The sequence below is a fragment of the Olea europaea genome, chromosome 8 (assembly GCF_002742605.1).
Source record: "Olea europaea var. sylvestris chromosome 8, O_europaea_v1, whole genome shotgun sequence".
In the NCBI taxonomy this organism is placed as follows: domain Eukaryota; kingdom Viridiplantae; phylum Streptophyta; class Magnoliopsida; order Lamiales; family Oleaceae; genus Olea; species Olea europaea.
This window is the reverse complement of record NC_036244.1, coordinates 13371343-13395407: the sequence shown is the minus strand read 5'-3', so window position 1 is coordinate 13395407 and position 24065 is coordinate 13371343. Positions and strand designations below refer to the sequence as shown.

The 24065-nt window shown below is 34.5% G+C and overlaps 4 protein-coding genes and 1 non-coding gene across 11 annotated transcripts; 3 read left to right on the top strand and 2 right to left on the bottom strand.

Moving 5' to 3' along the window:
- The first annotated feature begins 2692 nt into the window (after positions 1-2692).
- On the top strand, positions 2693-8173 carry LOC111398857 (NADH dehydrogenase [ubiquinone] flavoprotein 1, mitochondrial). The gene is made up of 3 exons (XM_023025994.1): positions 2693-2827; positions 5633-7106; positions 7806-8173. Exons 1-2 carry the CDS (start codon positions 2825-2827, stop codon positions 7091-7093), a joined length of 1464 nt encoding a protein of 487 aa, XP_022881762.1. The 5' UTR covers positions 2693-2824; the 3' UTR covers positions 7094-7106; positions 7806-8173.
- Positions 8174-10384: 2211 nt separating this feature from the next.
- Positions 10385-16389, top strand: LOC111398855. 5 transcript variants are annotated; one of them, XM_023025991.1, is made up of 9 exons: positions 10387-10608; positions 11159-11830; positions 12000-13105; positions 13261-13534; positions 13619-13843; positions 14224-14397; positions 15016-15201; positions 15309-15422; positions 15714-16389. In XM_023025991.1, exons 2-9 carry the CDS (start codon positions 11189-11191, stop codon positions 16047-16049), a joined length of 3057 nt encoding a protein of 1018 aa, XP_022881759.1. In that variant the 5' UTR covers positions 10387-10608; positions 11159-11188; the 3' UTR covers positions 16050-16389. The 5 variants fall into 5 exon arrangements, 4 of the variants coding, with proteins under 4 accessions (XP_022881759.1, XP_022881753.1, XP_022881754.1 ...); XM_023025985.1 differs by having other exon boundaries at positions 11135-11830; XM_023025986.1 differs by having other exon boundaries at positions 11102-11830.
- Positions 16390-16492: 103 nt separating this feature from the next.
- LOC111398856 lies at positions 16493-18419 on the top strand. Of its 2 annotated transcripts, none has more exons than XM_023025993.1 (2): positions 16493-16609; positions 17352-18419. In XM_023025993.1, the coding sequence occupies exon 2, from the start codon at positions 17478-17480 to the stop codon at positions 18255-18257; it is 780 nt and encodes a 259-aa protein (XP_022881761.1). In that variant the 5' UTR covers positions 16493-16609; positions 17352-17477; the 3' UTR covers positions 18258-18419. The 2 variants fall into 2 exon arrangements, with proteins under 2 accessions (XP_022881761.1, XP_022881760.1); XM_023025992.1 differs by lacking the exon at positions 16493-16609 and adding an exon at positions 16651-16841.
- A 282-nt stretch (positions 18420-18701) lies between these two features.
- On the bottom strand, positions 18702-18774 carry TRNAK-CUU. The gene has a single exon. It is a non-coding gene; the product is annotated as a tRNA-Lys (tRNA).
- Positions 18775-19136: 362 nt separating this feature from the next.
- Positions 19137-23489, bottom strand: LOC111398854 (U-box domain-containing protein 6-like). Of its 2 annotated transcripts, none has more exons than XM_023025983.1 (5): positions 23237-23489; positions 22677-22770; positions 22079-22264; positions 21560-21667; positions 19137-21038 (listed from the first exon to the last, which is right to left on the bottom strand). In XM_023025983.1, the coding sequence occupies exons 2-5, from the start codon at positions 22725-22727 to the stop codon at positions 19803-19805; spliced, it is 1581 nt and encodes a 526-aa protein (XP_022881751.1). In that variant the 5' UTR covers positions 22728-22770; positions 23237-23489; the 3' UTR covers positions 19137-19802. The 2 variants fall into 2 exon arrangements, with proteins under 2 accessions (XP_022881751.1, XP_022881752.1); XM_023025984.1 differs by having other exon boundaries at positions 22079-22269; positions 23237-23485.
- Between the last annotated feature and the right edge of the window lie 576 nt (positions 23490-24065).

The window sequence follows — 24065 nt, the reverse complement described above, 5'->3', positions numbered from 1 at the left end:
ATGAAGATGATCCTTTAAAAATCATCTAACATTTCCATCAGGAAAAGTAATAATTTGATTAGGAGAAGTTTGAACAGGAGCATGAATAGGATTTTGAGCATTCTCAAAATTCCATTCAAGTCCTATAGATTGAAGATTCCATGGTATTCTCTTAGGAATCATAATATTGGAATGAAAATGATTGACTTCTACTAGAAGACTTTCATCTTTTGGAGATTAACAAAGAACACGATTATCAAGTTGAGTATTTATAAACTTGTCATATATTCTATATATTATAGCGAAAGTATTTGAACGATTATCAAAATCTAATAGCTCGTTTGATTCTCATTCTTTGGCCACAAAAATGAAAAATATGACCGTTATCCTTCACATCAAGACACCATATTTGACTTTCTATCTCTTGTGTGGGTCCCGTAGCGACTCTTTTTTTATTCTCATTTTTAGAAAAATGGGAATCAAACAGGCTCTAAATTTTTGTTTGAATATGAAGATTTGGAGAATTAAGTATAATTTCGTCATTAAATTGAAAGAAAAATTTGGATAACAATTTGAAAATACATGACCAGTTTCAAGATTTGACTCTAGAACAAATAATAATAAGTTCTCAAATTTAAGGAGTCTCTTATCTCAGAGTCAAGAGAATAGAAATATCTAAACCAGTCAAAACAATGGTTTGACAGTAATTTGAACTAATCCAACATGAAAATATTTAAATTTCTTCCCGTGGAATCCAATAGCACCTTTTGAAAACAAATTGATATAAGCATTTTAACTCTTGAAGGTATTGTTTGTTCAAAAGTTTTGATAACATAATTTTGAGTAAAATCAAAATTTTCTACTTCATAGATATAGCTTTACTCTAACTTTGGAATAATCCAGTTCTGATGTTTTTTGTTCAATTTGAGATATTTGAAGGTCGTAACTATTAAAATTTGTTTGATACAGATGTAGATGATTGATCTAATTCTTCTTCATTTTGAAAAACATTTGAAATGTTTTCAGATTTATTACTAGATCTCCTAAACCAACTCGACATTAAAGACATAAATGAATAAAATGAAATTATAATGACTTTCGACTGTAGACACAATGCTATGGGATAGACTGACTCTTACCAAGCTTACATCGGGACCATCCTAACACGCCAATTTCGGCAACACACGGGGCTAACCAACACTATTCAGTAGACATCTAGGTTTTCTTTTGACACAATATCTAAAATGAAAAATCACTATATACCTCACTAAACGTGTTTATGGCTCTGGTACCAATATAAGTAGATGGAGAATAGCGATAGAGATAGAAAACTTAGAAATGATAATTTTATTTTGAATAATTAAATTGAAATACAAGATATTAAATATGAAATTCAACTTTGAATACGAGTTTGAAATATAAAAATTACAAGATAGAATTTGAAAAATTAGAAAGCTTAAAAATACAAAGATTTTTCAAACTTTCTTGAAAATGTTTTTATCTCTCGCTAAAACACACTTGAGGTGATCTTGAGGTTTTATCTTCTTCTATACTTGAATTCTTAAGGTTCGATTTGAAATTTCTTCATTTTGTTTGAAGAATCTTGAAAGACAATTATTTCCTTTTATCTTCACTTGATCTTGTCTTCCACTTGAAGATAAATTTTATTAAAGTTACTTTAATAAAATTACTTTAATAAAATTGTTGTCTTTTTCTTGAGTGTCGGCAAGGTTGGCAGGAATAACTTTTGAGGTAGCAGATACATTTTGAAAAGCATGTTTCTTGAATTATAAACCACATATTACCTTAGTTCATCTAAATAATTGGGTCAATATAGTCATTTTGAGTTCTTTTAATTTTCTTGAGCAATTAATTCATCAATATCTAGTTCATAACAATCATCCCCATTGCTATATACACGATGTGACTCTGAACCTGATTGAGAAGAGGATCCTTTCATGGATTTTGATTTCTTTGAAACAGTTTCTGCCAGAAATGCAATTTTCTCAGAAATAATTGTTAATTCTTCTGGAGTTTTATATTGATTGATATATATATCAATTTGTGTGAAAAGTATCTATGTAATCTTGACATTAAGTTCTTGTTTGATTATCATTTTTTGGGAAAGTGTATTTTGCAATAGTGATTTTTTGAAAAGTGTGTGATTGAAAAATGGTGAAAAGTTTTAAAGTTACATGTAAAAATATTTTTATGGAAGAGTGTATAGTTGAAAATGAATTTTGGAAATATGAATTTTGAAAAAAAAAGAAAAAAAAAAGAAAGGAGAGAACTCAAAATAGGGGTTGAATGTAAACAAAAATAAAGAGATGTTTGAAAATCGTAAAATTAGTTGTGCCATCGAGATCTTTGCAAAAGATCGGACCTTGTTTGTCTTGGTGATTTGTTCCTACATGACAACTTTGGGATAATTTTGTTTTTAATAATAAATATATTGTGTGTTGACATCTAAAAATAGACATAACATATATTTAGAAAATTTTGTTTTTAATAATAAAAATAGTCACATTGTTCTCTATTTTTTAAAAACTCGTATTTTTAAAATTTTTAATTTTATAAAAATATAGTCACATAGATACTTAAGAAAGTCACCTAATGACTGGGCTGAATGTTGGGCCTTCTCAAGATTATGCGGGCCCATATTTTCATACTTCAGGCGATATAAAACTAATCGAGGACTAATTTGCATCATTGCGAATGGATTAGATACACGCGGTGCAAAATTTCCAAAATATTCTGCTCCGTCCATTTTCCCAAATCTCTCTCCATTCTGACTCTGCAAATCAGAAAAATCAGTTGAATAACCAGTCGATCATAGATTCAAATCATGGTAAGCAGCGCAATCTTTTATTGAGCTTCATCTTTTTCATTCTCTCTTGTGTATCAATCTACTACATTTGTTGATTATTCTGTTTTTCTCCTTTTTATGTTTATTTGGGTTAAAATTTCTCTTTCGTGGATTTGGGATCTCGAAAATGGAACCACTGGGATATGCGGTTTTAATTAATTAATTTAATGAATTCTGAATTTCAAAGCCCTAATTTTGAACGTACAAATGATATTTTAGGATTCTTAGTTGCCAGTCATATCATGAAATTTTTTTAGCAGGAGAATGGTAGACATTAGAGACGATTTGAAACCCCAGTAATTAATTTGGTCGTTGTTCATTTAATTTTTTGAGTTAATTTTGAAATATATTAGCTGACCAGTGGGAAGTAAGTATTTCTGAATTTACATGACCAAGATGAATTTTTTTTACTAATACCTGAACATTTGGAGCTGAAAGACGAAACACCCAGAAGAAGTTGGTGGGTTCAATCTTCATTTTGCTTATCACTTACTGATAGAGTTCACCGACATAAGTCACATAATCAGAAGCCCTCTTTATATCAAAGAGAAGAGGACAGGTTATTCACGTTTCATTTGATGGTTAGAGGTGAAATGAAAGCTAAGTAGTGGGAATTTTAGAGATTTCCCCGGGGAAATAGAGATGTCTCCTAAATTATCCTTAGTATTTGGAAGTATCTACTCTAATTTCATGGAGTCATTCAGACTGAATGCTGCATTAAGAGCATAAGCTAGGTGACGGAACGGAAAGACTTCAGATGTTGAAGATCATGAGTGATTTGGTGCAGTCAATTTTCATTCAAGAAAACTAAGAGATTAAAAATGAGAGTTTCTACAAATAAAGACTTTAGACTGATAGAGACTTAATTAGCTGGAACAATGTATATCTTTAAGAAAATTAGAATACTCTTTTCTTTATTTTATTTTGTGGAGAGTACATTATGATTTTTCACCCTTTGGATTATATATATTGAGTGGCATTTTACTTGTAGGATGCCAGGATGCCATCAGTTTCTATATTCTTTTGAGATGGCAGAGATGCAAAATTCACCTAGTTGTATAATTTCTACAAGTAAAATGTCATTCTATATGCAAAATAAACCATAGTGTACTCTCTGCACTTCTTTTGAGATGGCAGAGACGCAAAATTCACCTAGTTGTATAATTCCTACAAGTAAAATGCCACTCTACATGCAAAATAAACCATAGTGTACTCTCAGCACTTCTTCGAGGATTTTCATGTATAATTTCAGAGTTAAAGTAATGAAGCGCATAGTGTGCTTGTTACAGTGATTGTGAAAATAGGCTGATGTGTTGAGATTTTGAATACTAGAGTATAAAATTTCATTAATTCCTCCCTCAGGGTCACCGAGGTGAAACCTGGTTGTAAATTTTAGGGTCCTGTGGAATTAGTGGAGGTGCGCTTAAGTTGGTCCGGACATTTCCGATCATTAAAAAATAATAATAATAAATAAATAATTAAAAAAATAAAAAAATTCATTAATTCCTCACCCAATCAAAACGTGTTTAGTTGTGTGAATTATTATCTTTTCTTTAATGCCTGATTGTGGTTGCACCAGTGAGAGGGATGAGTGCTCTGGTTTTTATCCATAAATATAAGACAAATTAATCCACAATACGCTTGATTTTTTGTAAGGAGTTGTCTGGCTGTGCTTAAAATCAAAATTGTTACCGTTGCTTGTCATTTTCATGGGTCCCATTGTCTCACACAAGTCAACAAAATCGGAGGCTAATGGTTGGAAAAGCAATTTGCCCAGGGAAGAAAATTTCTACCAGACAGGGCCTAATTGTCATTTTATGTCGTGATCAAAATTACAAGGGACTGTTATGTGGGAAAGAAATTTTTAAGGACCATAACATGTGTTTTTGTGGTTTTCTGCCAGTAATTGGGATATTTTGGAAGAAAATGATTATAGCCACTGTTTGAGCCCTATAATTTGAGAATAGATTTTGTAAATAGTGATTTTTTTGGAGAACATATGGTTAAGAAGTATGACAAGTTATGGATTTACATGCAAAATTATTTTATTGGGAGAATATGTGGTTAAAAATGTTAAAAATGAGTTTTGAAGAATAGGGCTTGAAGAGGGACATATTAGATATCTGGAATACGGCTTATGAGTATTATTTTTATTTAGTTATTTATTTTTGCATATGATGACAAAAAGTGGAGAGAACAAGCACAAAATATCTATACCTCAAAGTTTTCACCAGTTCGACTGAGGTCTAGTTGGCTATACCATAATCAAAAAGTATATACCCATTTGGCTGGAAGACTAACGAGGGTATGATAGATATTTTGTGAATAGCTATGTAAGAAGGAAGCTACAGTGATTAAAAAGCTTAGAAGACTACCATTTTCCATCTTGGCCTTAAAAAGGGCATTCTAAAAATGTTCCTCAGCTTGGAAGTATAAAACATTTTGGTGCCTAGGTCCTTATTGTTTAAAACGATTATTTGATATAGTATTGTTTGCTAAGAATAAAGGTTCTTTGGGTAAGAGAAGCACAGCAGCTAAATTTTAGCTATTCTTTGAGCATTGATTATCTAAGATGATGTTGTGGATTGTATATTCTCTTCTGTTGTGATTAGAAATCAGCATCTTTTTTCTCTTAAAGCAATCTACATTACTGGATCTGAACTACTGTAGCTTGGAAACTCTTATCTCTTTGTGAGAGGAAAGGAGTGCACTCCTTGATTCACATAAACTTTATGGCTGTAGATAGAATTGATAAAAGTTTATATTGTTTTCTTTTCATTTTAACAGTCGCCTATGAAGAACATACTTTCTCTGCAAAAGACTGCTTTGATTCGGCGTCCCACTGAGAAATGGGGCCTAGCCAGTAGATTTTTCAGCACCCAGACTGCAACCACTTCGACTACCCCACAGCCTCCGCCACCTCCACCACCTCCAGAGAAAACTCATTTTGGTGGCTTGAAAGATGAGGATCGTATTTTCACAAATGTTTATGGGTTGCATGACCCATTTCTTAAAGGTGCCATGAAACGAGGAGATTGGTATAGAACAAAAGACCTAGTACTCAAGGGAACTGATTGGATTGTCAATGAAATCAAGAAATCTGGACTTCGTGGACGTGGTGGTGCTGGATTTGCTTCTGGTCTTAAATGGTCCTTCATGCCAAAGGTTTCTGATGGTCGTCCTTCATACCTTGTTGTTAATGCTGATGAAAGTGAACCTGGAACTTGTAAAGATAGAGAAATTATGCGCCATGATCCACACAAATTACTAGAGGGTTGTCTAATTGCAGGAGTTGGAATGAGGGCCAGAGCTGCATATATTTACATTCGGGGTGAATATGTGAATGAAAGGTTGAACCTTGAGAAGGCCAGGAGAGAAGCTTATGAGGCCGGATTATTGGGGAAGAATGCATGTGGATCAGGTTATGATTTTGACGTACATATCCACTTTGGTGCCGGTGCTTATATTTGTGGTGAAGAAACAGCTCTTTTGGAGAGCCTTGAGGGGAAACAAGGAAAACCTAGGTTGAAGCCTCCTTTTCCAGCTAATGCAGGTCTATATGGTTGCCCAACGACTGTTACAAATGTGGAAACAGTAGCTGTCTCACCCACCATATTAAGGCGTGGGCCGGAATGGTTTGCTAGCTTTGGCAGGAAAAATAATTCCGGTACTAAACTATTTTGCATCTCAGGCCATGTAAACAAGCCTTGTACTGTTGAAGAGGAGATGAGTATACCATTGAAAGAACTTTTAGAGAGACACTGTGGCGGTGTTCGTGGTGGATGGGACAATTTACTTGCAGTTATACCAGGCGGTTCATCCGTGCCTTTACTTCCCAAGCACGTATGTGAGGACGTGCTCATGGATTTCGATGCTCTCAAAGCTGTGCAGTCTGGTTTGGGAACAGCAGCTGTAATTGTGATGGATAAGTCAACAGATGTTGTAGATGCAATTGCGAGGCTATCTTACTTCTACAAGCATGAGAGTTGCGGTCAGTGTACACCTTGTAGAGAAGGTACAGGATGGCTCTGGATGATCATGGAGAGATTGAAGGTGGGAAATGCGAAGTTGGAGGAGATTGACATGCTACATGAAGTGACGAAGCAGATTGAAGGACACACAATCTGTGCCTTAGGTGATGCTGCTGCTTGGCCAGTTCAAGGTCTTATTAGGCACTTTCGACCAGAGCTTGAGCGGAGGATCAGGGAGCATGCTGAGAGAGAGTTACAGCAGGCTGCTGCTGCTTGATCCTTCTATACAGGTTGGTATTATAAATTTTTTGTGCTTGTTTCACACGCAGTAGTATTGAGGATTAGACATTGCGTTGACAAAATTTTAAAACTCTTTTTCTTCCTTGAGCATGCTGAGTCTTATTCAATACTGCATGCCCTGTGAATTTAAGTCGTTCTTTTCACAATAATCCACTAGAGATCGTTTGGGAGTAAAAAAAAGAGAGAAATGATTACGGTCTTAGATGGTAGCGGCCATTCTTTTAACAATAATCCACTAGCATATTATAAGACCTCAGTTTAGCATAGAATGACTTCTACTCTCCGAGACTATAATATTTCTCCATTTTCTTCAAAGGGCATGGTTGGTATTAGATTGCAGCAATGTGGTTTATCTTCGTATTGGTCATCACCAATACTAGTCAGAAGATCCTCCTGTTCTTTTACTGCATATTTATCTTCTTCTCCTTTTTGAATTTGGAGAAATGTTTGATTTGTTTTTGTGATCAAAGTTATTTGGACGACTAGTCGAACAATTACAGGGAAATTTCTGCATAAAAATCAATAGCTTGTTGTTTGAACAATCTAGATTCCATAATGCACCATCTTCTCTGTCATGGAAGTGCACCAATATTCTGTCGACAGAGGTGCAATTATGTGTATTTCCCCTTGTTTCCAGTAAGTCACCTGAAATATTATGCAATATTTTGTCTGTTATTCATCTTTTGCAGGAAAATGCAAACTAGTCCAGCTGAATAAACTTACTGAAAGTGGGGAGAGATTTCAGAATGCCATCCATTCCAAGAAGCAGTGTGTTTAATTTATTGATTGTACTGGACAAAACTGCATTTAGATTCTCTGACTATTTCTTGATGTGTCTAAAATTTGCCATAAGTCTTGGTTGCTTGAGGATACAAGTTCAGCCCATGAAAGGACGTTGTTGTCAGTTTGTCTGTTATAACTATTTTGCACAATAATTTCAACGCCTTTCTGATGTTTCTCGACTCATGCTTTGAGGGCTCATATATCTTCTCGCAAAAGTGGTACATTTTCACGTGTTCAATAATCTCAATCACCTGACAATATGTCCATTAATGTATCACGTACCTTCGCATACACGGGAGCCCTGCTTTTCATGTTAATCTTGGCCGGAATCAGAACTGTTGAATTGCTGGGATGTAATATGCTTTCTTATTATTGATTCTAGTTCTCTATGCAAAATTCATATCTGCAGTTCTTATGACCAAGTTTGTTCTGTGATTCAATGTTTTTGATGATGATTTTGTATACTTGGAAGTGATTTGCATCCCTTTCATTCACCAAATTCATCAAAGCTAGTGTCACATGGTGTACCTTTGAAAGGATCACAGTTGACCCATCACTTGTTTAGCCCCCGTTTGATTCCCATTCTTATGAGAATGAGAATGAGAATGAGAATGAAAAATATTGTCGTTACGGGACCCACACAAGAGAGAAGTCAATTATGGTGGCCTGATATGATGTATAATGATCGTATTTTTTATTTTTTTGGCCAAAGAATGGGAACAAACGGGACCTTAATATCGGATTTAGTTAAGCTTCTTAGAATTATAATTGGTTTTTTATATCTTGAGAATATGTTTGGTATACAGTAGTGGATAATTGGATAGCAGGATAAGATAAAAATGCGAATTGTAATTTTAAGACGCTTCACAAACTCTTAAGGGGACAAGGGGTATGAACTTGGACAATTGACTTCAACAATTAGACTCTTCTCGTCATTGTAAGCTCTTCACTGCTACATTGAGTTGGAAATCTTCTTTCAAAGAGAGATGGATTGATAGATCCACACGCGAACATACTTGATACTTGTGGGACTAAGAATCACGTTTTTGATCTTGTATTCATTTTCTTTTTGGTTAATATGAGGAATTATTCAAGAGCTACGATATCTTGAATTAGGATATCATAGATATTCGTATAACAATGGCTTTGATTTGTAGCAACAAAGTTTTGAACTTAAGTTGGTTTTATAGCACAATAAACAAGGTTTCTAAGTTTTTTTTTAGATGCGAAGAAGATTTGATCTTCACTCCTCAAAATCATTAACAATAATTAAATTACTTTTAATTCTCGTGTCTTGTTTGATAAAATAGACTTGACAATACGTATAAAAAAATTAAGAGAGAGAGAGAGAACATAGTTGTATGATATTAATAAAATTAACATTGTCTTATGTATGTATGTATGTATGTGTGTGTATATATATATATAGTATAGTGTCTCGCACTATTATGATGGATCCAATTCCAACCTCCACCAATAGGCATCTCATCCTCTCTACCATCACCCCACAAACGTGGCTGCTTCAAATGGTGCATTATACATTAATATATTAGTTACATCCAAGTAGTTATACGTATTTTATGATATTATTACCGATGATAACGGATATTTAATTTATTATTTAATATTATAAACGTATCATATTTTGGTTGAACAACGAATCAAGGGACAATATATATATTAATGGTGAAAGAAGAGTTCGATGAATGTAAATAATTTTCACTTCTTACGCATATTTTGATATTAAAACCTTGTTTAATCTTCATTATTTTAAAAATATAATATTATAAAAAAATTAAAAATTTTCCTTATTTTTTAACCATATATTCTTCATCGATTTACTATTTTGAAATACAATGTTCAATGAAATTGGAGCTCAAACATGCTCCAAGAACTTTTAGAATATGCATTTTGAGATGCTTTTAATAATGATTGTCGACTGGATATGCTTTAAATTTGGGAAAAAAATACACGCCCATGGCCAATGGATGGACAGGGGCGCTCTATTGGTGGGGGGCCTATGGGGCCTTGGACGTCAAACACATGTATTAAATTTGAAATTGTGATAAAAGTTTTTTTTTCCCATTTATATATATATATTTTTCCTTTTATCCAATTCTGTGTAATAGCTTGACAGTCATGATTGATTAATTTATTTTGATAATCTTTTAAGTATTTTTATTTCTCTTTTTTATGTTTTAGGACTTGATATAATTACGATAAAACTTATAACCTTTACCACATTGCAAAAGTACCTAACTTGTTGCAAAATCATAGTTATAACACTATCCGCAAAATAGAAATAAAATAAGTAAAATAAAAAGACCCCATTTTAATGGACCAAAGGAAAAAAATAAATAAAAAATAATCTGCTTATTTTGCTAATTTCTCAAAATGAAAGAGAATCAGCAATAACTTGGGTGTGATTTAACGTACAGACAAAAACTTTTCACATGGTAAAGGTTTAGTTTTAAGGAATTTTCATACTGCACACACGTGAATCTCCCTTTCTTCTTCCCAGTGACCTGACTTTTCTTTCGGTATCCACTTTATCTCTCATTTTACCCATCTTCACTTCATTAAGAAACAACACAGAATAATTATTTAACAACAAGATTTCACAATTTGAAGAAAAAGACTAGTCTTTCAAAGCATTGCTCCTAGCAGCATTCTGTTTTGCTAATTCAATTGCATTCATCTTCCTTACAGGTTAAGATACTGATTTTTTTTTTCTGGGTCATCTCAATGTGATAATATTGTGTTGATTTGTTCTACAATTGTTTGCATTTTGTATCTGGGTCCATTTTAGGCCTTTTGTTCTTCATTTTTACCTTGTTTGGCTCCTGTTATGGTAGATTATTTTGGTAATGTGAAAGTGGTTGTCTCTAGATTGTTATTTGGTTATGATTGAGATGAATTCTTTTATTTTTATATCATCAATCTGCTTGATCTACTTTGACATCTCTGGTTACCTTAAGTGTTATAAGTTTATGCCTGCTTTTGAGTCTGTATTTTCCACATTTTTTTGGAGAATGAATCATGCTCTTGCACCCGCAAACATACGCAGTTTTGGAATCGATTATGATCCACTAAATATTGTTTAATAAGAAACTAATTGAATGAGTAGATTTGGTGTTTCCTTCAGTCCCTATATTTACATTTATAGATGTCTATATGTGCTGATTTATGATATTATTTTCAGGAAAATAAAATTTATTTTGGTTTTCTTGACTAGATTGTAGTTGATCAAACATAACAGGCTACAATTTCGAGATTTTTTTGTTAAGCTATGGTTCTTGGGCTGAGGTCAAAGCATAGAAAGGGCGCTTCAGTTAAAGTTGAGTACATAGTGCACTTACAGGAGATTAGGCCTTGGCCTCCAACAGAATCTCTGAGATCCATTCAAACCGTGTTGCTTCAATGGGAAAATGGCGATAAAAATTCGGGATCCTTTATTTCTGTTGCTGGGAATACCAATATTTCTTTCAACGAGTCTTTCATACTTCCCTTTACTCTTCGCCAAGATAAAAAGGCCCGTGACAAGTTTCTTAACAAATACTTGGAGTTCAGCTTGTTTGAGCCTCGAAAGGACAAGGGAAGTAAAGGACAATTATTGGGGACAGCTTTATTAAATCTTGCTGATTATGGAGTACTTGAAGAAATCTTAAGCATTAGTGTTCCTTTGAACTTCAAGAAGATTTCTAAGAATTCAGCTCAACCAGCCTTGTTTGTTAGTTTGGAGCCAGTTGAAAAAGATGGCTCGAATTCATCACCTAGTAGTCGCTTATCAAAAGCAGCATCCCTAGACAATGATGATAATGACTCAGAAATCACCTCATTTACTGATGATGATACTTCTTCCCATTCGTCAAGGACTGCTGTATCATCAACCTTTGAGGCCACAACAGCTTCACCTTCCCAAAACGAGAAGGTAATTGCATTTGCTCAATTGTCGATTTTTTGCTTATTTTCAAACATAATATAGTTCATATGGATTAGCCAATTGAATTTAGAAATTTCTTAATTTTAAATTTTCTATAATCTTTCACTCCCTCTATGAGTACATGTACTGTGTAATATCTATTTGCCACTAAATGCAGAATGGGACTGGATTGCTAAATGCTGTGACTGACCCTACTCAAGAGCCAATCAGGAGTATATGGCCTTCATCAATTGATGTATCTTCAGATTCTGGAAACCATATACAAAATTACACTTCTTTATCCAAATTTTCTGAAAGAAGCATGACATCTGTCAAGAGGAACTCTGTTACCCCTTCCATAAAATCTTCTCCCTCATTCATAGGTTTCCAAGATATAAATAGGAAGTCCAGCTACCGCGTGGGAACTCTTCAGACAGGAAGTGTTACCCATGATGCCAATGAAGAGATTGCTAAAAGCAAAGCTAAAATTAGTGAAATCACTCAACAGTCTGTAAAAGTTGATCCCTCTGATAAATTGACGTCATCTGATAACTCTACACAGACCAATTTTGACTCAAAGTCTGTCAATCGCTCTTATGCCTCTCAGGAAAAGATAGTGGAACAAGAAGCTAGAGCGATAAATGATGGACAAAATGGTCTGGCGAATGAAGGAGTGAAAAGGGAACAAATAAATAATGGAAGTGATGAAAAGATCAAGGAAGAGATTTTGCATTTCACAGATATCAAATTAGTGGAAGAAGCTGGAGGCAGGCAGGTGACAATGAGAAGTGATACTCTTGTTCCCAATAGGGAAGGACAAGGAATTATGGGATCTAGAACTAACAATGCTCGATTAAAGCATGCAAAGTCTGCCCAGATACATAGCTCCATTAAAGGGAATGGATTTGTAGGCAACAGTGCAGTTGGGACAAAAGAAACGGATCTTGATATTCCAGACTCTCAAAATAACAGGAAAGGTAATGCCACAATTGAAAGAACAAAACCAAAAAATAAACTTTCTGAAAGTAAAAATGAATGGAAGTCTAGAATTGAGATGCTTGAGGAGGAACTGAGAGAAACTGCAGCTGTTGAAGTTGGATTATATTCTATAATTGCTGAGCACACAAGTTCTAGTAATAAAGTCCATGCTCCAGCTCGACGACTTTCCAGATTTTATCTTCATGCTTGCAGAGCAGAATCCCAAGCTAAACGGGCAAGTGCTGCAAGAGCTGCTTTGTCTGGGTTAGTTTTGGTTTCTAAAGCGTGTGGAAATGATGTTCCAAGGTAAATGTCTGTTCCTGCACTTGCATAGGAGTTAGTGAAGTAAGTCATGCTGTGCAGAATTAGCAATTATCTGTCCCTTAGTTTATTTTGTAGTAACGCTTCTTAGAAATCCTCTTCCAAATAATGACTCCATTACGAGCAGTATTTTTTTGTAGGTTGACCTTCTGGTTGTCAAATTCAATAATGTTGAGAGCCATTGTTAGCCAGACTGCTGCAGAAATGCCATGTACCGATGGATCAGGCATAAAAAGTAATGGCACTGACCCTGGATTGACTTTTAGATTTCTTGATAACTCGGGGATAGAGAAAGAGAAGAATAAATCAATTGAAGAATCTGACGACTGGGAGGATATATTGATGTTCTTTATTGCACTGGAAAAGATTGAATCTTGGATCTTCTCTAGAATTGTCGAGTCTATTTGGTGGCAGGTTCTATTTCAGTTCTCTAGTTCTTATTTTGTTAAATAGATTCTTAGATTAAAGATGAGGTCATTCTTGTTTTGTCCTCTGCAGACTTTTACTCCACATATGCAGCCAATAGTTGCAAAAACTAGTGGTAGAACTACAGGCTCAAGTACAAAAAAAACATATAGAAGAGGACATAATTTGGGGAATCACGAGCAGGGAAATTTCTCTATGGAATTATGGAAAAAAGCATTTAAAGATGCTTGTGAAAGGCTTTGTCCAATTCGAGCAGGAGGGCATGACTGTGGCTGCTTGTCTGTGCTGTCAAGACTGGTATGTCCAGATATAAAAGAATGCTCAAAGCAAAAGCCATTTCTTCTTTAGATATGGATGTACTCTAATCGCAATAGCACTGATAGAAGCTAAAATCTAGCTCACTTTATTGTCCTGTCCCATCTACCACTGCTCACCAAATGTGCACTAAAATTTGAACCGAGAGTCAAATCATTTTGGTCTTCAAGAACATGGCTTTCAAAAGAAAGCTCAAAGAACACATATTGGATTTAGTAACGTCCCACAATTTTTTTTATGTGAAGTGAGATCTTGTGCCTTTTTTCACCTGAAACTCTGTCATTTTTACAGCTGAACTGGTTATTAAATGCATGCTATTGCTAAATATAGCATGTTAATACTTTCTTCCTGTGTTTTTTAAGGTAATGGAGCAGTTAGTTGATAGGCTGGATGTGGCAATGTTCAATGCCATTCTTCGTGAATCTGCTGAAGAAATGCCAACAGATCCTGTATCTGATCCTATTACTGATTCTAAGGTTCTCCCCATTCCTGCTGGAAAATCAAGCTTCGGTGCTGGTGCGCAATTAAAAAATGCTGTAAGTACGGAAGAATTTTTTACGAAATATTATGTCTTATGCCAGACACCAGTCTTTATTTTCAAACATGATGGATATATTTTTCTTCTAGGTTTTTGGTAAGTCCTGGTTATAGTTTATATATACCCATTCTCGAGTATTTAATCAAGAACATCCCCCAGAACTAGTGGATCTGCTGGTATTAGTTTCTGGAACCATATTCTACATAATTGCGCTGGATGCAAAAAAATTCCTTGAATAATGCGATGGCAAAAAATACTTTATTTTAAAAATAATGAAGGTGACCATGCTTCCTTCTAAATAGTCCATGTTATAATTTCTCTTCTTATTTCTATTTTTCTATCCTGAATGATCCCTTTCTGGTTTTATTGTTCAACAGTGTGGCTTCTTCCTTTAACTTTTAACAAAATCCATCCAACACTAGAAATTTTTTTAACAACCTTGTTTCTCTTAAAATATTTCGACTATAAAGTATTATTCACCTTTTACTTTCTTTTGGGTTTTAAACTAGCAATCTTTGAAGTTGAAATCATAAATTCTAGAAATGACCATTTAACCAGAAACTCGCCTTGACTACTCATGTATCATGGTTCTTAATTTCTTTTTCCATGCTGGTAGATAGGCAATTGGTCCAGATGGCTTACTGATCTTTTTGGCATAGAAGATGATGTACCTGTGGATAATAATTTTCTTGGTGATGACAAGAGACAAAAATCCTTCAAGGCATTCCGTCTCCTCCATAGTTTGAGTGACCTCATGATGCTTCCATTCGGAATGCTAGCTGATGCTTCCATCAGAAAAGAGGCGAGTCATTGCTAAATAGAATAGTTTATCCTCTAAAGCAATCTTTCGTACTACACATGTATTCCATTTTGTTTCTTATTCATAGTTCTTGATTTTCTTGTTTGAAGGTTTGCCCAACATTTGATCCAACATTGATCAAGAGGGTTTTTAGTAATTTTGTTCCAGACGAATTCTGTCCAGACCCCATTCCACAGAACATCATTGAGTCTCTGGATTCTGAGGTTGGTCCTCCATAACTAAGCATGTTTGGTAGTTGTTTATAATCGGTTTAAATTATAAATATATATAAGTTGTCGATAAGTGATTAGTACTCGTGGATCCCACAAAATATGTAAGTAAAAAGTGTTTTGACCAATATAAACAGATATCAAACAAGCAAAGAACTTTATAGATATTATCAATAACTTGAAAGAAAGTCGAATATGCACGTGGCTACTTAGTACTATATGATCGTAAATGGTTTTCTGTATTATTGTGTATGACATTGTTTTACATTGTTTTTCTTGATGAAGGAAATCCCGGATGCTTCTGTAGAGTCACTCACCAGCTATCCGTTCACTGCAAGTCCTACAGTTTACTCACCACCTCCAGCAGCTTCGCTCAATTCTGTTATGGGCGAGGTTGGAACCGGATTCCTCCAAAGAAGCGGATCATTAATACTCAAAAAATCATATACAAGTGATGATGAACTCAATGAGCTCGACTCACCCTTGACTTCATTCATTCCTGATAGCTTTCAGAGTTCCTCTGCTTTAGCAAAACTCAGCTCAATGCCACAACGAAAGGGTGGCAGAAATGTTCTTCGGTATCAGCTACTCCGGGAAAGTTGGGAAGATTGTGAGCAGTAACAAATTCAGAATTCCCTTTTGGAGTCTTAACTTGAGTTGCTTGATGGACAAGGCACGTTACTACTGTTAATGACTTCTTGTGACAAAAGGAAGGGTTGCAACCTTCTTGGATTATGTTTTACATGTATAGCCATATGTCTCTATTCTACATAAACACAAAGGCTTTTGAGACTGCCCAACTCAACAGTTCACTTAAACATGGCGGTGTTCCTTGTGAAATTAAACTCGACTCAATAGTATAATAGATAAGATTTTGATTTTTTTGTTTTTTTATATCTGTAATACTTTCTTGTACTGAATTTATGTTATGGTTCAATTTTAAGTGGTTTATTGAACTTAATTTTGTAGATCACTTAATTTATATTTTTGTTTCAATCATTAAATTCCGTTCACTTAACAAATGAAAAACTAGTGTGGATATTGAAATGATATTAATAAATTTGTTATAAATATAGAGATTCTATATTGAAGTCGTGATTTGTAGGAAACTGGAGAAAACTGGAGGAAATGGTACAGAAGGATTGTCACAGGCCAATTAACCTCCATTAACGACTTTAACGGTATGGCGTAGCTTGTTCACCCCCACCCCCACGACCATACCATAACAAATTACCTTCAAATTTATAGGTCGTCGCGAATTTCAATTTCGTTCTCTATTTTTTCTTCATAAACATGAATCGAATGAACTACCCATGAATTTATCAATCAGATACTCCGCTGGCACTTGTATTTATCTTCATGTGGTGGATTCTTAGAATAATCTTGAAATCTGGAGTTTTCCCCTTGAATATGGTATTTCTTTTGCTGAAAATTGATTATTTTTACTACGAAATAATCTCTTATTTTGCTATTTTAATCAATTTTAGCTCTGAGGTTAATCATTTTTCCCTTCATCCATGCATTTTCTATTAGATTTCTCTTCTGCTCCTTTAAAATTCTAGATAGATCCATGGCCATTTCTGTACTATTCAATGCACGTATGCATAATCGTGATGGACATAGGAATTCATCTGAGTTAGGACGGATCCATCTGGACCGTTGAGCTTGTGCCTAATTACCAATATATCGGAAAAAAATCCGTCGGAGCTAGCATTGGCCGGCCACCATGCCTTCCTGGGTGCTGGCTCCGCCGATGCATGCATTCAAGTTTGAAATCAATTAATTCATAACATATTTGGTGCGCAGTATTGGATAAAATTACAATAGATAAGATTTTAACTTATTTTATCTTTCTTAATATTGTCCATTAACATCTAGTCTATGGTTTTTGAGGGAGTCATTCGATTGGTTTCAATTGTTCAGGATTCAACAGAAGCCACCGGAGAAACAACTAGGCGTCGTCCATTACAGATATGCGGGGCATCAATTTTAGCAACTGCCCACATAGTATGCACAAAAGCACAAGACTCTGATAGCCCTATAGGATCAATGGCGAAAAGGATAACACCATTGGCGAAAAGGATAACACCATTGATCAATTCGGCGTTGCCTTTAATATATGCAATGCAATATCAGTGGCTAGTAAGCCTCTCCTTCATTGATGATCGTATTCTCGCTATTGAAAACATTCTGGAACTCATTTTCCCACCATCCAAACGTTTGTTTAACAAGATTGACGATCTTGTCTACACTGCAGAATGTCTACCAGAGAAGTTCGACAATGTTTTGAACTCGTTCCCTGTACTTATCCACAGATTTCCTCTTCTAGACTGGGTTATGCTCCGGCTCATATCATGGTTAACTTTTCTTATCAACATGCTAACTCATTGGGGATCGAAGGATAACACAAGGGAGAAGGAGATCACGATTGATATGAATCGCAGCAAATCAGAATCAACAGATTGTTACCTTGTAGATTATTCACAAGAACCTTCAAATGCTGTGCAAACCGAAGATGTTAAAAGATTGTTACTAATAGCAGACACTTCAGAACAACGGAATAAAACAGTCGAGGAAGCAAATTGTCCTGATGAATCTCCTTGTACTTCTTCATTTGAGTCAGCAACTTCATCTCCATTGTCTGTTTTATCACAAGATGAGGCAAAGTCAGCAGACGAAAAGGGCAAGTCCAATAATTTGAAGTGCAGTTACAAAGAAATTCTTGAGAAGGGGTTGAATGAAAACACAGAAAATAAAGAAATTGATGCCCTGAAAGAGTTTGGCTGGGAGAAAGATGCAAAGAAAAAGTTAGGAAGAAAGCATACTTGAAGATAAAAAATTATGGAACTATTCGAGGCAAGCTGGCCCTTGAATTGAATTGACTGCAAAAGTGGAACCATAGTCGAAGAACCTGATGCCCGCATTCAAATTTTGAATGCTTGTACGTAGTAAAATACAAGACTGGATAATATGATAACAAGGCTGTCCTTATTTCGATCTCAATCATATATAATTAGTAGAATTAGTGAAGGAGATAAAATAGGCTTGAAATTTAGGTGAAAGTAACCCAAGCAAAGATTTCTGAAGAATTAGTGTATGATCATCATTGAACGATTTTTACATCATAAGAATGATCCAAAATTCGAATATGTTTATGATATTTGATTAGCTTTATGGTCTCAAAATATTGCTCCTAGTTTTGATCCTTGTATTTCCTGTAATTTAAAAGATGGAAACAGAGCAGAGAAAAAATAAAGCAAAAAGGTGTAGAAACGCCCACCGTGGGGCTCGAACCCACGACCACAAGGTTAAGAGCCTTGCGCTCTACCGACTGAGCTAGACGGGCTTCTTGGTACATTCTCGAAATATTTTTATTTATTTATATTTAATTCAACAATCTATTTACATATTAGCCTGAGAAAGTCAAATTACTTAGACTAAAGCTCCGTTTGAGAGTGATTTTGTAATCATTAGGAGAAAGTAGGGGCTACTTGTGAGAGAAGAAGACAAACTTTATAGTCGAAATAGTGAAATAACAGTCAAAAAATTAATTTTTTGGAGTGAAAAATCACTCCCAGACAAGCTGTAAGAATTTTTCTTAAATTATGTTTAAAAAATTGTTTCTTTTATAGAAATTAGAGCAAAAAAGTAATGACAACACCACAACCATTCTTTTATTTATTTATTTTCAACCACACATTACTATACACGTGTGCTCTAAATAATGTAAAAAGTAAGCATGTAGAATAGTAGAATACTCTTCGGATAAATAAAACTATTTCACTTCAACTAAATTTAATATGAAATCAATTGCAATTATCTTAGACAAATAAATGGTTTAAACACCCATAAGCAAAGTTCACTTGTAAAACAATGTCATTGAAACCTCTGAAGCAGAAGCTTGAAGGATAAAAAGCTTTCATCAACAACTATCGGGTGCATACATATTAGCCCAATTAACACTTCTGGCTCTACCCTTGATGCTAAGATACAAGAATATAATTTGCACCAAAAAGACTCAAATTTGTTGTATCAGCTACAAAGCTCAGTTCAAGTGTCAATAACTTGCTATGAGCATCTTATCAGTATGGTTCCAAGTGTGAGGTCTCAACATCAAAGTTACAAGTGGAATATAAAAACTGAATATATATCAGACCAATAGAAAAGATGACACTAGGAGACATAAGCCAAACACTAAAGATATTTCTCAATGTTAATGATAAGTGTAACTAGCTTCCTTTTAATGTAAAACAGGTTTTCAGAATTCGTGAGACAGATAGTAACATCAGGAAATATAATAATTATATGGATTTATATAAATTATATGAAATAAAGAATCAGCAAGCTAAGCGATATTAAATATATCAATATGAACTATAATGAGATCTCCATGATGGAAGAGCGTCTGTATAAATGTACAAGAGCAAACCTATTATTGTTCACAGCAAGATTGAAGAGAGCCATTGCTCCTGTTTCCTGAGCAATCCCATTCCTTGCACGGACAGCAGACTCCAAAAACCGCAGCAATGCTTCGACAAAGCCATTAGCCCCCATATAAATTCTGGCTTCTTCATCATCTTTTAGCAAGTGCCTTATCTGTTCTACCACTTTGCACTTCTTCCTCAAATCATCCTCCTTGTCTAAGACAGTCAAAAAATTATCATATTGTTCAAAGGGATTAACCTGGCACTCATCCTCGTTTGCAGAAACATCTTCTACTTCATTTCTTTCAGCCTCCTCATTAATAGGACTATCATTCAAAGGGACCACCTTAGCACCCTTGTACTTGCACAACCCAACACTTTCTGAAGACTTTGAATTTGCATAATCACTTTCAGACAACGCTAGCCTCCAATAGTTGAGATCAAGTGACTGTGGTGGGCCATCTGGAATGGGAATCCCATTCTGTTCACACCAACTAGCCACCAAACCCTTAACACAGTAATTGGGAGTCAAAGAAAGGTGAGGGAGTTGCTGTTGAGTTTTTGGACAAGTATTGTGCCCATCGCTGAACCATTTCTCTATACAGACCCTTTCATATGTTTGTCCAGAAGCGATAATGACAGGGTCATACATAAGTTGCAATGATATGGGACACCTTAACTCTTCAGGGGGGACATGCATCTGCTCTGATCTCCGGAAGTTCGATTTGAAATTGAAAGAACTAAGTTTTGAAAGTTGCCTTTCAAAAGGAAAACCATTGCGTGCAAGGCTGCCACCTTCCTTAAAAGATCCCTGGATAGTGGGTGAACAAGGTGTTGAACCCTGTGAATCATTGTCATCTGAGAACTCACTTCTGAACAACTTCGAGTACTTTCTCATAAGATGCAGAAGATAAGCAATGATTGACTCCTTTCTTTTGTCTTCCTCAGCTCGGGCTCTTTCTATGAGTTTCTTCAGAGCCCTTCTCTCTCTAAGTGCTGCTCTTGAAGAGGTAATACAAAGTCTCGAAACAGCCTGGTGAAAAGAATCAAGCTCATTGTTGTCACTGCCATTGTTGCTGAAGTTTCTCCCTTGCTGGAGCAATGCAATGATCTCATCACCAATTTGTTTTTCCGTCGGATCAAGTGAGAACACAATCCCCTGAAGTTCACCCAAAATTTCCTCAATCTGAAGCAAGAGAAGCATAATTAGTCTTGGAATAATTCTCAAGCAACATAAAATTTATTAAACATAAATTTCTTGAAAATGAACAAAATACAAAAGCAGGAAAAAGCTTTATCACATTAACTTAATTTCTGGTCAAAATACAGTATGAAGCATCAACAAGTATTCTTTACGGTGACAAATTGTTAAATATTAGCAGCTTAAACAGGACAACAGCAAGAATGGAGCAGACATAAAACATTTAATTAACAATTAAAGATGCAACTGTCTCTCCCATCATACCAAGCAACAGCGTGTCCATTATATTTTGTCTTCTGTTATTGTCAAATGTGAATCTCAGCAACACATGAATACTACATTTCATTCCAAAATTATGATAGTTGTACCTCAAGAGAAAGAAACTAGCAATTAGAGAAGTTTAGTTAGGCTGCCAAAAACTGGACAAAAAATTTAAATACTACTCTCATCGAGATTAAATTTCTTGGATCAAGAGTAGTGCCCAAACGAGCAAAAGATGGCAATACCTGAGAACCAATAACTTGTGGAACGATATTTTCAACAAGCCTCAAACTATCTTCAAGGGCACATCTCGCTTTCTCAAATTTCAAAACAATAGATTCTCCAGTTATAGCCTGACAACAATGATGCATTTTAACATTAAACATACATGTGGATGAAGTGAAAGAGAGAGAAAGAGGAGGAATAATAAAATGGATGCTTCCAAAATGCATCGAATCTCAAAAGTAGATACCCTCAATTAGTTTAAATACTTGCCACACACATATGTACAAGTAAGAGAACTTTATATATATCCATCTAACACCTATATAGGTTAGAGACAAACTTCTGCGTGAAAGTATTAAATTGTACAAGCTGCATTCAGATGATGGAAGATCCTTTTAAAGCCATGGTATATTAGGACTTTGATGATTTGAGTAAATTTTAATTGATAAACGCGATTTGTAGATGGCAAAAATCCTTAATGAGAAAGTCATTCTCCCCACATGCACAGAGAAACAAGAAAAATGAATGAACAGTTATACCAAGTAAAGTTTACTGCATTCTGAGCAGTGTTGAAGAAGATTCTTGGCCTTCTCAAGTGCTATGTGCAAAGCACATAATGCCTGAATACCTGATGTGCTTCTAGGCCGAGCTGCTTCTATATCAGGAAATATTGCCAACGCTTTCACATATACAGAACATAGGCTCTTACCCATTCCACCATGCAACTGCACTAACAACCACATCTTTGTCAATCACTCTAGAATAAACAATCAGAAACTTACAAAACTTACTCGTTATACATTCCAGTAATATATGCAAAACAACCAACAAAATCATGCATAAGAAAAAGAAATTGGCAAAATTGAGGCCCCATGATTCTAATGTCATGAATTCGGTTTGAATTCAGAATAAACTTCAAGTATTTATACAAATTCCTATATGTTACAACTATACCACTTAGTCAAATTCAAACATCAAATATGTTAGTAAAAAGCATAATTAATAACACATGCAACAACTGCCCGCATCCACACGCCCAGCTATTGAACAATCCACTAAGTTGAAAAATAGTAATTCTAAGAAAAACATTCAGCAAACAAAAGCAGTGGAATAAACACTGGCATTTATGTGCCACACCTTCGGCTCGCCAATTGAAACTAAATGATCTTCAACTTCAGAGATGTCCATAATTATTATCAACGTGGAAAGCAACAGCACTACTTTATGTAACCTGGAACATGGAAAATGTAAAAAATTATCGCTGCAAACAAAAAGAACAATCTGATTACTATCTAATCATAATGGCTATAATCATTACTAGAGTCGCCATATCAATTTAACAAATGGAACGAATTTAAATAAACAATAACCAATCAATTCAAAATTCTTCTTCCAAATAACTTAGAAACAAGGAAAACATACCTTACGAGTCTAACATTTCGTCCAATAATATTAAAAAATTTCAAACTTAACAATAAATAATGCAAAACTCAGCAATTAAAAGAAAAATTTGCATTTTAAAAACTAAATGGAGTTCTTTGATATCGGAATATCTATAAGCCAGAAAAATAAAAAAAATAATCAAGATGTGTAATTTGCCAATTAAATGGCAGATCGGTAAGGCTCTAAATTATAAACAAAAACACAATCATATGCAATAAAAAGATTTCAGCTAACTGTTTAGGATTCCAACTTACCGTAATCAATTCAATCCAAGGAGGTTTCATTAATAACAACACACAAACCCAAAACCATAACTGAAATTCAGAAAAACTATAACATTACAATTCCTATTCATCAATTCTTCTCATATGATTCCACTATTGTTATTTTGAATCAACAGAATTTAGAGAGAAAGTAGGAGAGAGAGGAGGGGGATTTGAGATTATAGAGGAGGAGAGGAGACGGTGTGTAAAATGTAAAGGAATATTTGAAATAATATTTTATTGGAGTGGGAATAAAAATTGAGACAGGAACTTGGGCGGTTAATTTTAAATTATTGATTTTTAAATTAAATTAATTAATAATTTTAGAGTGATGGATGAAATTTTAAAGCCCGATATTGTCTCCCCGATTCACCGGCCGACAATTGCCGACCTCCTAATTTGTCGGTTTGCAGATCTGTATTATTGCATTCAAATTGTCTATTATGCCCTTTTTTATTTTACCATTTTTATATATTGTGTAAAAAAACAGAATTCCGTTTTTAAATTTTAACCATATTTCTTGCCTATTAATTATGTAGGAAAATACTTTCATGTAAAAATTATATTATTTAAAGAATATATACTGAAAAATTACAAATTACAATATTTAATAATCATCATTGGTTAATAGCGAAAATTTAAAAAAGAAAATTTCTCAATACTATTATTGATATTTTAAATACTAGAGATGAATAAACAAAGTACAATAAAAAAATAAAAAAACTTGAAGGCCCCACATCCACAATAAATACAAAACTTAATACATGTTTGGTTCTAATAATGATGAAATTATAATATAAAAGTTAAAGTCAACTTTTAA